The sequence below is a fragment of the Xiphophorus maculatus genome, chromosome 23 (assembly GCF_002775205.1).
Source record: "Xiphophorus maculatus strain JP 163 A chromosome 23, X_maculatus-5.0-male, whole genome shotgun sequence".
Lineage (NCBI taxonomy): Eukaryota > Metazoa > Chordata > Actinopteri > Cyprinodontiformes > Poeciliidae > Xiphophorus > Xiphophorus maculatus.
Genome location: NC_036465.1, coordinates 26,082,599 through 26,097,806, shown reverse-complemented (window position 1 = coordinate 26,097,806; position 15,208 = coordinate 26,082,599). Strand labels below are relative to the sequence as shown.

Below are 15,208 nucleotides of genomic sequence, written 5' to 3'. Positions count from 1 at the left end.
TAGGCAGCAGTTATTACTCTATCTGCTTTAATGAATGTTTAATGCTCTATCTTGCTGGGTGAATTTGATTGTGGCAGTGCCTACAAAGGACTCGAGTTCGGCAGTAACAAAGTAACAAAATGTTCCCTTGATGAAATCTTTTTGTTAACTGTTATTTTGTTAGAAAGATGAACCTGGACATAACTCTCCAAACATCATCAGCCTCCTTATTGTCAGTGCTCTGACAGAATACCAAGTACCTTATACATACCTTTTTGTTGTTCTGAAAATAGCAAAAGAAAGATATCTCTGCCAATAGGGTGGAGCAACAACTTCCTGTTCATTGCAGTATCTGGACTCTGAAAATGGCCACTTTGGAAGCAAAGCACAAGTCAGACATTTGTCTTTCTGACAGCGCTGCACAAAAATATTCACTCCCCTTGAACCTTTTCAGGTTTTTATTTGTCCTTATGTAACAAACAGAAGCTTCTGTGTATTCTATTGGGATTTTATGTGATGGACCACATTTCTATTGACCGGACAGTGAAACTTCTGCCACTGTCTCAAGTCTTTAGATTTTTTTTCAGCGTCGTTCTGTTTTTAACTCCCAACCGTCTTCCCGTGCCGCATGGACGCCACAGTTTTCTGTTGCTTTGCGTTTTCCTTTGCTCTTCTTTACACACCAAATTAGGGCTGTTGTAAACAATTATTTCAGTAATGTAGTAATCCATCAATTATTGCAACGATTTATCAAGTAAGTGAATGAGAAATTTGACACAATGAAAATGTTTTTAATACCGTTTACTGCCGTAACAACAGTATTAATATCAGATATCAGTATTGGGCCCAAATTTTCATATTTGTGTATCGCTAATACTTGCTTTTCTGTAGCTTAGAAAATTAACCTATAACAATAACAGCTCATTATTTAAGTCATCCTGGACAAAAATGGCACAAAATCTGAAATTCGTCCATTTAAAACTAAAAATACTAAAGCAGCAGGCTCACAAAGACACTTTTTTAATGTGTATACTCCAGGTTTTAGTTTAAGTATTTATCTTTAGTGAGTTAAATAAATGAACTCTCACTTTGCACAGCCATCTGTAGCTTTTGTGTCCATGTTGGCGACGGGATTTGGCACATTCATCACACTCAGAAACACACCCGCCATGATGCGCTCCGCCACAAATTAGTTGCAACTGGGATGGTAGGAAATTTATTTTCCGTAAAGCTACGGTTTGTCCGCTAAGAATCAGCTTTAGCACCTGCCGCGCACTTCTCCGTTTTAACTAGGCAGCAGGGTTATACTAGCTCTGGTTTTGTCATTATGGTTTAGTTTTATTTCCTTGAAGCCTTTTGTTTGTCTATTTCGGTTAGTTTTAATTGGTTTTTAGAGCGTGTTTACTAGTTTTTGTTATTTGTTAAATATTTAGTTTAGTTTAGATGCAGAATAGTGATTATGTATACAAATACTGGGTTATGAATACAACAAAAGATACCATTTTTAAAAAATATATTCAAATATTATTGAACCAACGACTGCTGTCCAACTTCTGCTGTCGCCATATTGTACCTGAGTAGGTGCCGTAAAAATGTGCCGTAAAAAGGAAGAATATAGACCATCGCAATCTTCCGGCAGCTGACGTAAACTGTTTGTGTGGGCAAAAAAATTCATTTCACATCAGTTTGAAAGGCTAATAAATAAATTCATGAACACAAAAACGAAAGATATTATATCTATATAAATCCATGCCATATAGACACATGATATAGTTCCACTTAGTTATAGTTTTTTCCCATTAATTACCGTTTATATTCATTTCCGTTGACGAAAAATGTATTCTCAATTTCAATTTTCATTATTTTGTGTAGTTTTAGGTAACTATAGCACCGTTGCTAGGAAGCAGGCCCTGGAGAAACGCTGTCCTATTTCAAGCAGTCAATTTAAGGTTCCCTATTGGTCCCTGGAAAAGCTATGAAAACTCTGACATTTTCATCAAGCAATAAAATCCCGCCGGAAACCCCAGACAGAACGTGAAAAGTGAATCCGGGAAAACAGATCCACCCTATTTTATGCTAGTCGCGCTTAGTGTTTATCTGCAACGTATTGGCGGAAGTGCGCAACAAATAGTCCTACCTAAATAGTAAATAGTAAAACATCACTTAACTAAGGTTCGAGGCAGATAATTTGCTGGAAGATTTTTAATACTCGAGGTGCACAAATCATTCAATGAATCGTTACGGCCCTACACTAAATTATACATCCTGCTTTCTTTAGAAAAGAAAATACGTCCCATTTCACCTTAAATGAACCAACACACGACGGGGGAGATCCAGTTGAAAGAAAACTTTCGCTGTCATTTTTTTAAGGGCCTGTAGTTTGAGAAATTGTGTAAACAGCAATTAGCTTTAATTGCTTTGAGAAGGAGGACAGCTTGTACGTTTAGCTTGGAAAATGCCAAGCCCAAACAAGATGCCTTTCAGCTTTCAGAGTTTGGCAATCCCTAAGTGTTGGGGAACACGTGTATCGCTTCGGGCTAATTTACATTGACGTTCTAAATCAACATGCCAGTTCCAGAATGGCAAGAATTTCTTTATGCAAATGTCACATCGTGTCCACATCAGTTTTTATATGTAGATGGTATGATGGCGGCAATAATGACGGCTTGTAATCAGAGACAAGTGCTGTAGGTCAGATAAATTGGTATGTGATTTTCTCTCTACACGCTGGTTATCATATAAATGGCACCGGCGCACATCCATCACCGTACAATCCAGCACAGGGCCTGGAATGCTTTTTTTCCTTTGCATAAAATAATAATGAATGTAATCGGTGCAATATTGTGTGAGGAGTTTTGAATAAAGAACAGTGCATAGGATGGAGCATATTACTCTGCTTCCTTCCTCACTAGGTACAAGTTTGCATAAGACACTGATTAATAATATATGTCTAATACTTGCTCAGTTCCTTCAGGGTCAGTTATTACCCTCTAGTACTTTTGTGAGTTTTGACAACTGCAGTAGAAATCCTCTTTTTACCGTGTTTTTTGCCCCAAGCTGGATTTATAAAAATAAATAAATTTAAAAAAGTCCTGCTTTGTGAGTCGATCATTTTCTAAGTGTCTAAATAGCTTCAGAGCAGACATTGAGATCATTTTCAGAGACAACAGCATTGGAGCTGAGTTCCCTCCTGGTGTAGCAGTGCTGTGAAGAAAAATGTTTGCCCTCCCCTGCACATTTCTTTACTTGTTTGCCATTTTTAAGTGTTTTTGTTCATCATAGAAATTTTTATGCGAGACAAAGATAACTTGAGCAAATTCAGTTGAAGTTTTCAAACGATGTTTCGTGATTCATTGATAAGAAAATGACTCGGGTGAAACTGGCGTGAATGAGAAAGTCTGAGGCCAAACTGCTGCTGACCCAAAAGTACATAAAGGACAATGATTTCCCAAAAAACACCTTAGTGGTCGCCAAGTCTTGCACGAAGATATTTTGTGTGCTATAGATACAAAAGTGGAGCTTCTTGGAAGATGTACGTTTCGTTTCACCTGGCACATACAACGGGCCCCTGCCTGTTTGCAAATTCACATATTCCACACGTATGTTAATGTGTCTTAAGATATGCTTGCTGTTTGACTCAATAAAGTTAGGCAGCTATGTTTGTAGACGGGAATCTCAGTTATTCACGGATTTTTGCTATTCGCGAACATTCACGGGGACCACAATTGTCCGCTGAAAAATCCAGAGTTTTTTTTTTTCAAAATTGCTGCGTTTTCGTGAAGCGAACTCATTTTCGTAATTCCAATTTGCGCAATTCAATGGAAACGGATCTACTGTCTGTCATAATGAACACTTGATGGTAGTCGTTGTAGCCAACGGCGGCACAACCAGTTATTAAGTTTAGAAGAGAATTACTTTTTTTTACTCATCATATTTGCTCAGGTTATCTTAGTGTGATACGTTTTCGCTCTGAAAGTATTTCCAGAGATAACATCCCTGGAGTTGAGGAAACTCCACACTCTCAATCCAGACCGAACCAAAGCCATTAGTGTCTTTAATTCCACCTGCGTTGTTGTTCGGCCGTCACAATGTCTGCTGTGGGAAAGGTTTACAGGTGAAGCACTCTCCCCCTAATTGCTGCGTTCATCTCCACATATTTTCTCAGAATACAATTAGATCTGATTTCCTCCAGGCTGTAAGTGCTTAAAGATTCAGTGGCTTTCTTAACCTCATTACCTCCTAATACTCCCACTTTTCCCTTCATCTATAATGAAACGGGATGAAGCAGTTTATCTTTGTCACTCTTCTTTCAGCCCTTTGTTTCTCGTGTGGCTCCGTTACAGCGAGTGTACTCATCCCACAATCTTTTGAGCAAATATTCATATGACTTCATTAAAGAGCAGTTTTCATGTAAGGAGTGCGTGTGAGGGGGTTGGGTTGACACTTTTTCATTCAAGTCTGTCTGGATAAGCATTTCTCCCAGAAGAAATTAGACTAAATGTTATTGCCTTCATTATGGAAAGCACTTGTCCGTTAAAGCTTCAATTTAAGGCTTTTTCTCTGTATAAATAATTGATAGTTGGGAAAGATTTCTGTAGAGTCAGCAGTTTAGATAAAGAGCAGCCGGTACAAACTTGAGTCATAAGTTGTATGCCACTAGATGTGTTCTTTGAAACTTGTTGATCAGACAAACCTAGCTCCTCTTCACTGCATCTGTACTGTCCAGATATTTGAAATCAGGAAAAGAGGGAAGTAGGGCACAATGGGCGACAGAGCTGGGTAAAATTAAGTAAAAAGTCTGAAAACTGGCTGTAATAACTAGATATGGTACCTTGAAAACTTTTCATACCACTTAACCTTTTCTACATTTAGTTACTTTATAACCACTTGCATTTATATCCAACCCCTTTACCTTGAGACCCTCATTAAAATCCAGTCCAACCAATGGTTAGACATGGTGCTGGGAGCATCTTAGTGTGTGGATGATTTTCTTCAGCAGCGACAATGTGTCTACAATGTACATAGTGAACAACACAATGTACTGCAAGCCTACCAAGTAGGAGTGCACCGCACAATCGACCCTAATTTTCTTAATTCTGGGACATCAGCAATTGGTTGATCCTTAAGTCCACCGATCTCATCCGCCAATCTAAAAATCAGCCATTGTCCTCTGTTGCTCTGCCATGAGAGAAGTTTGACTGACAGACCACTGGTTTTCGTCCGTCCGTTCACAGTTGACAACTGTCTCCCCACTGTTGCCAACTTAGCAACTTTGTTACTAAATTTAAAGACTTTGTAGGCCAAAATAATTGGTATTGGAAAAAATCTGAATGACCAGGTCAGTATTTTTAAAGATACGGTTGGTCCGATTCCTGCACTATACGTGACAAAAATAAATTGACGCACTTGATTGTGACGTGACAAAATGAAGATTGCATAATACTTTTGCGATCCGTCACATAGCAATTTATCACGTTTATTAGGCTATTAGGTTCTGAAATTGTGTTTTCAACTTGTTTCATTTCCTGAAAGTCTCAGTTTACATTTAGCTTGAATGTGTAGAAAGTTACTCGAGTCACTTTGTCTTTCTGTCTCAGTGGGGGTTATTCACCTACAGGGATCTCTGTTGTGGTTCCCATGGTAACACGGGTCCCCATGAGTCAATGTGCAGTCTGGTTAAAATCCTCCTACAAAACAATAGACACACACAAAAAGCATACAGCTATGATCAAATATTTTATCAAATAAGGATTACGTTCAATTGACATTTGACTCGCTCAGAAGTTGAGTTGAAATTAACTCTGGCTTCACTTTTCCTCTTTTAAAAATTGTCATCTACTTTTTGACTATTTCATTTTAAATATGGGAGGGACATAAGGACACTTAGTTCCACCAATTGTGCTTTAATATCTAGTGTTTTTTGATGATGTAGCCACGAGCATTTCCAAAAATATTAGTAACCATTTTCTTTCTGTTCAGTGCATTATAATTTGAAATATAATTGTATTTTAAATAAAGATGAACCTGCGTAATGGACACCTTGATTTTAGAAGGAAGAGTTGGTAATCACACCTCCTAAATGTCAGCAAACTTGCTTTCTATGATGGTTAAATACATGAGAAATTCTGATCAAATATTCCTTTCCAATTCATGCCCGTTGATTATTACGTGTTTATGTAAATTTTCTTTCACTCATTAGTTAAACAGCTGTTTATTTTAAGAAGAAAAATCTAAGTTTTGAGTTAAAGGACTGATTTTTGTGGAAAAACAAAACCTTTGAAGTCACTGCTGGGATTTTAAAAAACATTTTTGTATGAAATTTCTGTATGAATATTGATGCCTTGAGATGTTGAGCTTGAGAAACAGTCACAGCTCTGAAAACAAGATAAAGATGTCATCACTTATAATAACAAGGACATTAAGCAGTAAAAACAAGACCCGGGTCAAAGTATTTCACACAGGGCTTTGTTGGATGGGTTGTGTGATTGGTCCGAAGTTTGTGTTTTATGCAGAAAGTAGATATTAATGTCGGGGTAATTAAAGCCTGGCGGATTGCCAGGCTTTAATTACCTCTCCACCAGGCTGAACGTTGTTTGTTTATTTTAAATGTTAAATTTTTTGATACAGAGTGACAGTAAAGACGGATTAAGCTAGGTTTATAGTTTACTGGGCTCGCACCGATTGCATAAAACACGGTGTGGACTGCCCTAGCGCCCCTTCCACCGGGCTTATCAGGTTTTCTGGAGAAAACCCTGTAATGTTCATATTTCTCTTCAACTATTTATTTCCCCAGGAGACATTGGTACTTTTTTGGAGCGCGAACACCAGACACAGTGAGGAATTATGTACATTTTTTTTACTACTCTTCACTAAATAACAAAATTGTCAAATTGTACTAATTTCTCAGAATCAGCATGGACTTCCTCAGCAATTTGAGCTACACTAGCTCGTTTAAAAAAATCAGACCCAATAGATTCTGACCATTTCAGACTAGAAACTGTTTCAGTTTGGAGATGTTCTGACTCGAGTTGTCAACCCATAACGGTTTATCCCTTAAATCCTTTATGCCTTCCTGAGTTTTCTGCTTACGGAAGAGGATTAGGGCCACCGAAAAAAGAAAAAAAATAATTCTGTGATTAAAGTCAGAATTTTGAGATTAAAGTCAGAATTCTGACTTTAATCTCAAAATTCTGACTTTATTCTTAGAATTCTGACTTTAATCTCAAAATTCTTTTTTTTTTTTCCGATGGCCCTAATCCTCTTCCGTACTGCTTCTACTCATGAACTGTGAGCTAAAAACGATGAAAAAGATAACGAGAGTTATTCACTTCACGACCGTAACATCATGCCTAATTTCTTCCACAATCTAATTCAGAGAGAAATTCCTGTGAGCATGTTCCATTTATGTGAAACTTTAATATTGTTGGATTTTGTCTCAATGAGAATGTGTTTGCTTGAGCGGAATTTATCGTTTTTATTGTATAAAAACGTTCAGAAGAAGAAACACACAAACCAGAAAAGGAGGCAAAGACAGTGAAATTCACACGATAGAGGGAGACGAGAGCGGAGAGAGAGAGAGAAAAAATGCCCTGAAGCAGAGAGAGATGCAGAAGTACAACCTCTGAAATAAAGAACTGATAGCCAGGCCTAGGATAAGGAGAAGTCCCAGGGTGGAAGATTGATCTGGCACAGAGGCGCCTGAATGAAGAGGGAAGGACGTGGAGAAGAAAAGGGGAAGTCACTCTCCGCGCTGATGGGGAGGAATGTTAAAAATCCTGATGTTTTGGATGCAGCTGGTTGTATGTACTGCTACTGAACACGCCGACAAACAAAACCAAGTCATCTTTGATATGTCGAGCTTCCACTTCCCGAATCCTTACTCTGAAAAGTTCCGACTTTTCCCCGTCACGAAACCTCGGCGAAACCTATAAATCTACCCGATCTCAAAGCAAATTTTAATTCAGCACACCGTTACTCGTGCGTCTTATGAGCTCGTGGTACGACGTTCAAATAAAAAAAAAAATTAATAAATACAGTTGAAGAAATGTCACCTTACCTCAAAATGCACTCAGAGCATCTTAATGCCCTGTTCCTCAAAACGTATTGAGAAACTGACAATGTGATGGGTGGGAGACAGCCTGTTTCCTGCGGCGGTTCGCTCCGTCTTCCAGTCTCCTGGCTTTAATTATTAATGTTACATTGACACACCGCATACCGAATGAAGCAAAGGTTATGAGTCACAGAAATATGAGCAGTCCTGTTAAACAAGAGGGAGGAAGATGAATTTAATTAAAGTTGTGATCTTTGGAGAGCAGATATTGCAGAGGATTCTGCACAAAGCACGTCACTGATGCAGCGAACTGCAGCCCACACCTGGGCAAAGATGGAGTCATAGTTTCACATTTTGTTTTCCTCCATTTGTTTAATAGTTGAGTTTGGGTACAGTGATAATGTGTTCCTACTTTTTTTTACTTTTTTTTCTTAGATATTGGTCTACTTCATGATGTCAGACAGGTTACATTGAAGTGATTTCTTGATTCTGACAGTAATCAGGTGTGGATGCGGAAAGTGGAACTAATTTGGTTTCACACCAGATGGTCTGTTAGGCAGCAAAATGATGAGATTTGTTACATTTTCAGCCAGTGCGGCTCGCTTTCACGCCGAGTTGTGTCAACCAAACCGCACTAATTTAAAACGCTGTTCCTCTCCTCGCCTGTGGGGGCACTGAAAAGAACAACCACTGAAAGAGACGACACAAAAACAACAGAAGAAGACATGAGCACAACGTCCTTCTTCGTAAAATGTAAGCAAAAATGGAGTAATGCCAGATTTTAGCGGTTGTAGGATTTCTCTTTTGTTGTTGGAACCAAACAATGAACCTTTGTGTCTAGCCAGCGCTAGACATGTTTGATTTTGATGTAATTACCCAGAATGCCAGGCGCTATAGTCCGCTTCCAACTTTTGGAGCGGTCTCCGGTCCACACTGCATTCAATCGGCACCAGAGTTCACTTGAACCGAACCAAGGTCTAGGTTTTCTTTTTTTGGACCACATCAGAATTTAATTTCCCAGTCTCCCCTTCTCAAACAAACTGGAGGTTAACATACTGTAAAGGAAAAATGATTATATATAGTGCTTGATACAGTTAATCTTAAAAGATATATGGAACACTCTTATTTTGAACAGGGTTGTGTTAAGCATTTAAAACTAAACCAGAGGGGTAAGCATTCAGAGGCACAGGAACCAAATGCAGATTAAGGGAGATCTCTCAATGGGACCCCCACTGTGAGGCCGGGCCACAGGCGAAGCCATAAAATTAGCATTTTCCTTGGGAGACAGAGACTTTAGATTTCTCAGGTATCTGTGAGGTCTTATCTCAGGATCGTTCTGTACTCAGAATGACCGTGGGAGCCACAGGGGGTCAGGGCCAGCTATCCGCTCTTTTGTCTCGGTAGAAGGCAGATGGTCTTTTGATCTTTGCGTAGATTGAGGGGAGTTTCCAAGTTTCTCTGGGAGCTTCCAGTTGGTCAACAAGAGGAACGCCTAGAATGCATAAATTAAATAGAAAAACACCCACTCAGTATAAAATTTAGTGTCATCACTAAATTTGCAGAAAGTTGCCACTTTTTTGCTTTTTGCATTGGCTCTCTCTCCAAAGACGTCTTTGCTTTTTGTTTGTCTTTGTTTTGTGTCTGTTTGTCTTCCCCTTGTCTGTCTTTATTTTTATGAGAAAAATGCATATCTCTGTTCTTCTGCAGCTTGGTTGATTGATTCATGCGTTGCTTTGTATGAGATTAAACTCTGTGATCTGTGACGTCAACACGCAGTGTTGTGGTTTCCTTGTCGCTGCACGTCGCCCACTGAGAGCGTCACTAGCGGAGAACGCCACTCGCCGAGGATCCCGGGGCAAATTAAAGAGGAAAGAGCCAAACGTTTTGTCCAAAGCTAACGTTAATTTACCTCTTTTTTAACAATACAAACCAGAATTTGATCAAAGTGGACTGTACAGGGCTGGTGTGAATGCACCCTAAAAATCAGGGGTGCAAAAAAAATGTGATCAATCATCGTTTATTCATGATTCAACAGAAGAGGCAGATATTTATCTTTGTTTTATCTATACACTATGGACCTTGTAAAGCAGGGATGCCCAAAGTGGGTCCTGGAGGGCCGGCATCCTGCACGTTTTAGTTCTCCCTGGTTTAACGCACCTGGATCAAATGATGGCTCGTTAGAGGCCTAAGCACAACATTGACTTGCTGAAAAGGTTGTTGGAACCACCAGGGTGAGATCTAAAGCCCTGGTTCTAAAGCAGGGGTCTCAAACTCCAGGCCTCGAGGGCCGCAGTCCTGCAGTTTTTAGATGTACCACAGCTACAAAACACTGGAATGAAATGGCTTAATGACCTCCTCCTTGTGTAGATCAGTTCTCCAGAGCCTTAATGACCTAATTATTCTGTTCAGGTGTGGTGCAGTAGAGGCACATCTAAAAGTTGCAGGACTGCGGCCCTCAAGGACTGGAGTTTGAGACCCCTGTTCTAAAGTGTCTGGACTAAAAATATGATGATTAAGATGATTTAGCTTTAGCAACATGTTAGTTCGGATAACTTTTCCTTTAATAAATGAAGTCATTTAAAAAAAAACACACATTTTGTACTTAGATTACCTTTGTCTGCTATTAAAGTTGATTTAATCTGCCACTTTTGGAAGAAAAAAAATCTTTAAAAATTTGTAGTATGGGTTTTCCGTGCCACCTTAGATATGTCATCTTCTTCACAGACATGCTCACAAGCTTTAAAATCTGTTGATTGTGACTTATTAATGATAATTTAATAATAATATTATAAATAATTTATTAATGATATTAATGATCATTCAGTAATAAACTCTAGATCACGTGCTTTTACATTTGTGCCCCATCTAAATATTTGTGATTCCAAAGCAGAGTCAGAGTTCACGTCGCCGAGTCTCTTAACCCAGTCACCCGAACATTGAGCGAGACGTTTTGTCGGGGCTAATCGATGCGGCTGTCCTGTTTCTGCTGGAACAGAAGTGACGAGCTCTGTCTGCTCGTCTTTCACAGGGGAACGGTGGAGGCACGCTTCGTCTACGTCTTCGTCCTGGGCATCCTCTTCTCGGGCACCAAGGACCTGCTGAGATCCCAGATTGTCACGGCAGATGCGAAGCTGAAGAGCAGGGGGTTGTGGGAGATTTACAGTGGCCTGGTGCTGCTGGTTTCGCTCCTGTTTCGGGCCCATAACCTGCCGGTGCTGTGCTGCGGGCTCCTCATCCAGACGCTCATGGCTCAGTTCATCTGGAAGAAGCTCCACTATGACGCGGCCCAGACCACCATCATGCACTACTGGTTTGGCCAAGCCTTCTTTTACTTTCAGGTAAGCTACAAACCTTTGTAATTTTTACAACTTTTCCTTTACAACTGTGTTTGTTCCCACCTCCAAACTTCACTGTCTCTGTGGTGTTTTTGGCATTTCATCCTTATTTGTTTATTTTTTCTTCCTATGTATATTTCTTTGGGTTAGTGAACACTTCATATCATTAACACCTTTAGAAATATGTTTACTATGAGAAATTGTGATGTATTCAGATTTGTCCGGTGAGGATGAGGAAGTCGGAACAGCTGAGTTCAGTAGCTGGGAGACCTTACAGACTATCACTCTACAGTTCATTCATCAGTTCAAATGAACTAAAATGCTAGCAGCTATCAGATAGACATCGTAATTTGTCCTCTACGTCTAGCCAACTCTCTTCCTCTGATGGTCAGTACGTCTCTTTTTCCTTTCCTTAAATCCAAGCTGCTGATTTTTTATTTTTTTTTTACAGTCCTAGGGCTAAGGTTTTTTTCTAAGGGAGAGATTGATTGTAGTGGGTGAGGACAGATTCATCCTCCTTTACTTTGCTCCAAAAGTGCTCGCTGTATCCTGTCTTCATCTTCCATTTGTGGAGATCTTTCCTGTTTTTACTGGGCCTGACCCCAAATTCTCTTTTAATACAGTTTATTTCTATCACCCCAATTAAAACAAATGTCATTCCAAGTTGCTTTAGAAGACAAGTCAAGCTGATATGCAGAAATATATAATCCAGTCCAATCATATGGACAAATTCAAACTCAGTTAAATACATTCCCAGCGAATCCCGGTTGCGTTGCACTGCAGCCAGATTCATTTCTTCTGCCGGCTGATTAAAGGTTTTCTCAGGAGGCCTGTAGCAGATTGAATCAGTTTCTATTGACGCAGCTGTGCATCCGGACTCCTCCCCTCCTCATGCAACAGGTTGATCAGGTGGTCGAGTGTTTTCGTCTGACTTGATGATCGATCAGACTCTGTAGGCGTTCAGGAAAGCTGAACTGAATTGAATTTCAGCTTTCCTGAGTAAACCTGTGATAAAAAGCTAGACCGTGTTTGAGGAGCACCTCTGTTCTCAAATGAACTCCGTCGCTCTGGTAGAAAGTCCAGCAGGGGGAAGCTGGTTTCCAGGCGATGCTTCCCGATGCCCAGTGTGCCTTTAGAGGCAGACAGGACTTCTTCATTTCAGCTCAGCCCACAGCAGGTATTTGCTTCGCGGCTGTTCGTCGTCGTCGAAGGAACTCGCGGGTCGTTAAGGCCGTGATGGGCTCGGGATTACTCTGTCACCAGACAATTTCCCACCTCTGTGTCCAGGCTTGTAATTATAGAGCTGTGGGGAAAAAAAATGTACTCCAGAAGGCACGACCCTAACGGGTTCGTTAAGGAGCAGCGTGTGAAATTTAGGCTGGGATGATACAAAAGATGTCGTCAGGCAGAAAAGTCGGATAATGTAGAAACAAAAATATCATCACCAATCTGATTAGAACTTAACTGGTCGCTGGACTCCAAATTAATCCTTTTTTAGGGGTTTCTAACATATTAGCAATGTTTCGTCAATATCTGTTTGCTATAAAAGACGCCAAAGCATCATGGGAAAAATTCCAGGTAACTTCATTCCCAGAAACAACAGAGTGATGAGATGACGACACAGAGTGGTATTTATGCAGCCCGATGTGTTTCTATCAAGACAAAGTGGTGCATGAATATAACCTGGAAGTGAAAGGATATGTTGTTTTGAACATATTGTTAATGAGTAGCTGCATGTGTCTTTAAGGGGATGTCTGCTTGGCGTTCTTTAAAAAATGGCTCAAGGTCAGTCAGATTATACTGAGAGCGCCAGAGAACAGGGATTTTTAAGTCAAGAAAGGAGAAACGCAGACTGAAAAAAACAAAAGATGAAACTAGTACAGAAGTAGCAAAGTAATATTTAAATTCCTGCCAATGGCAAGAACACAAATTGTAGACTGAAAACAGTGTAGGTGGAAGAACAGGCTTGTTATGCCTTCACTTTGTTGTACATAAAGCGTAATGAAAATCAAACCTGATAGTGCAGTAGGCTGCGGTTGATTGGGGACAAAAATGTAAACATTTGTTTCATTTTCAGCTGCTGTAGTGAACTTTCCAATTAGTCAAACCGTCCAGACTAATGGAAAAACGTTTTTACCTCCTCGCCTGTGGTGGCGCTGCACCAAGAACAAGTGAAAGAAATATGGAGTTAAAATAGTCTCAAAATATCTGTGCATGTGTAATTTTTAATTTTTAATCCATGAAAGGCTCTTTGTGTGTAACTTTGGATAGTTGTATCTGTAAAGCATGATTTGTAAACTGTAAAAAGAAAAGTTTTGCGGAACTCCTGGTACTGAAATATGTGGTCAAATGCATACACAAATGTTAAGAAATTACAAATACAAAAGAAAAGCACACACCCACAATTACAATTTCTATAAACATTAAATTCCTACACACAAATTTTTTAACTTCAACCACAGAAATCTGATGATTACAAATTCAAACCTTCTCCTAAATTGCTCCCGCTAACAGAAAAATATGAGGACAGAGTATCAAACTACCAGACATAGAAAACATACGACCACATATTTACAAGAACCCGGAGTTACGCACAAATTTTCTTTTTTACGGTTTACAAATCATGTTTTACAGATACAACTGTCCAAAGTTGCACACTAAGATGCTTACACAGATTACAAATGCAGTATTACACACCCACAAGTATTTTGATTCTATTACGACATGTAAACAAATGTAGAGCAGCATTGGATTTTAGCGGTTGTAGGACTGTTTGTTTTGGTTGTATTTACCCAGAATGCCCTCTGCTGTGGCTTTGCTTCCTGCTTGTGGAGCGCTCTCTTGACGCTATGCATTCGCACCGCTCCAGAGTTCACTTCAATCGAACCGGGATGTGGGATTTTTGGTGGACCAGTTTTTTGGTCCATTCACCCTGTCCCAAACAAACTGGACTTTCTAGCCAAACACGTTAGATTATACCCAAAGTTTTTTGTGGCAGATTCTCAATACGTGGCTGTATATTTAGCTGTATAGCTTCCTCTACTATCAGAAGCTTCCCCATTCCTCGTGAAGAAAAGCACGACTCTCCCACCACTGTGTATCAGTTCAAGTGGACAAGCGAGTTTCTGCAGGTTTCCACTTGTCTTGTACTTTTTCTGTTTACAATGCAGACCAAAAGGAAATGTTCAAAAGCAGATTTCTTTACAACCTAACCCGACTTTAACCTCTCCACAACGTCATCCTTTATCTGCCGTGGCGGGCTTCATGGACTCTCTCTAGGTGACTGTAGAAAACAGGATTTTAATTTGTGTTCTGCGTAATAAAAGAAGTATAAAACAGATATAGATTTGTAGCTCCACTATGACAAAATGTTAAAGCTAATGTGAAACTTCATCTTGGGGTCTGCCATCTGAAAACCAGACGATGCGGAAAGCAGCAATAAAGGCTGAAATTTGCATTTTTTCCCCACTTTTTACAGACTCCATCAAACCGATGCATCATCCAGCCCTGCTGGCTCACACCCTCCATTTGAGGTGCTTTTTTTTTTCTTTTTTCTCCTGAAACATCTCGCTCTTCTACATTTTCAAAAGCAATAAATATTTGCCGTTTGTGAGGGGAGGAAAGAAATGACATTGAAAGCAAAACAGTGGGACTTCCAACCAGAAAGCAAAGAAGAGAAGCATCTATATGCAGCCTCCAACCTGCTCACTCACAGCTACTGTTTGTTTACAGCCGAGCCAGCTGTTTGCGTCTTCTCCCTCCCTGATCACAGACGTGCGCGCAGATGGAGAAGAAATTGTTAGTTTGCGAGACGCTGCGCGGCAGATCGCCGCCGCGTTTGCGT

General features: G+C 39.9%; 1 protein-coding gene across 1 annotated transcript in view; it reads left to right on the top strand.

The window, feature by feature from the left end:
* pigg (phosphatidylinositol glycan anchor biosynthesis class G) overlaps window positions 1–15,208 on the top strand; it is a 98,163-nt gene that overhangs the window by 70,030 nt on the left and 12,925 nt on the right. Inside the window, exon 11 of the mRNA XM_023328856.1 lies at window positions 11,058–11,367. Coding sequence (XP_023184624.1) covers window positions 11,058–11,367 — 310 coding nt within the window. The remainder of the gene's footprint in view (window positions 1–11,057; window positions 11,368–15,208) is intronic.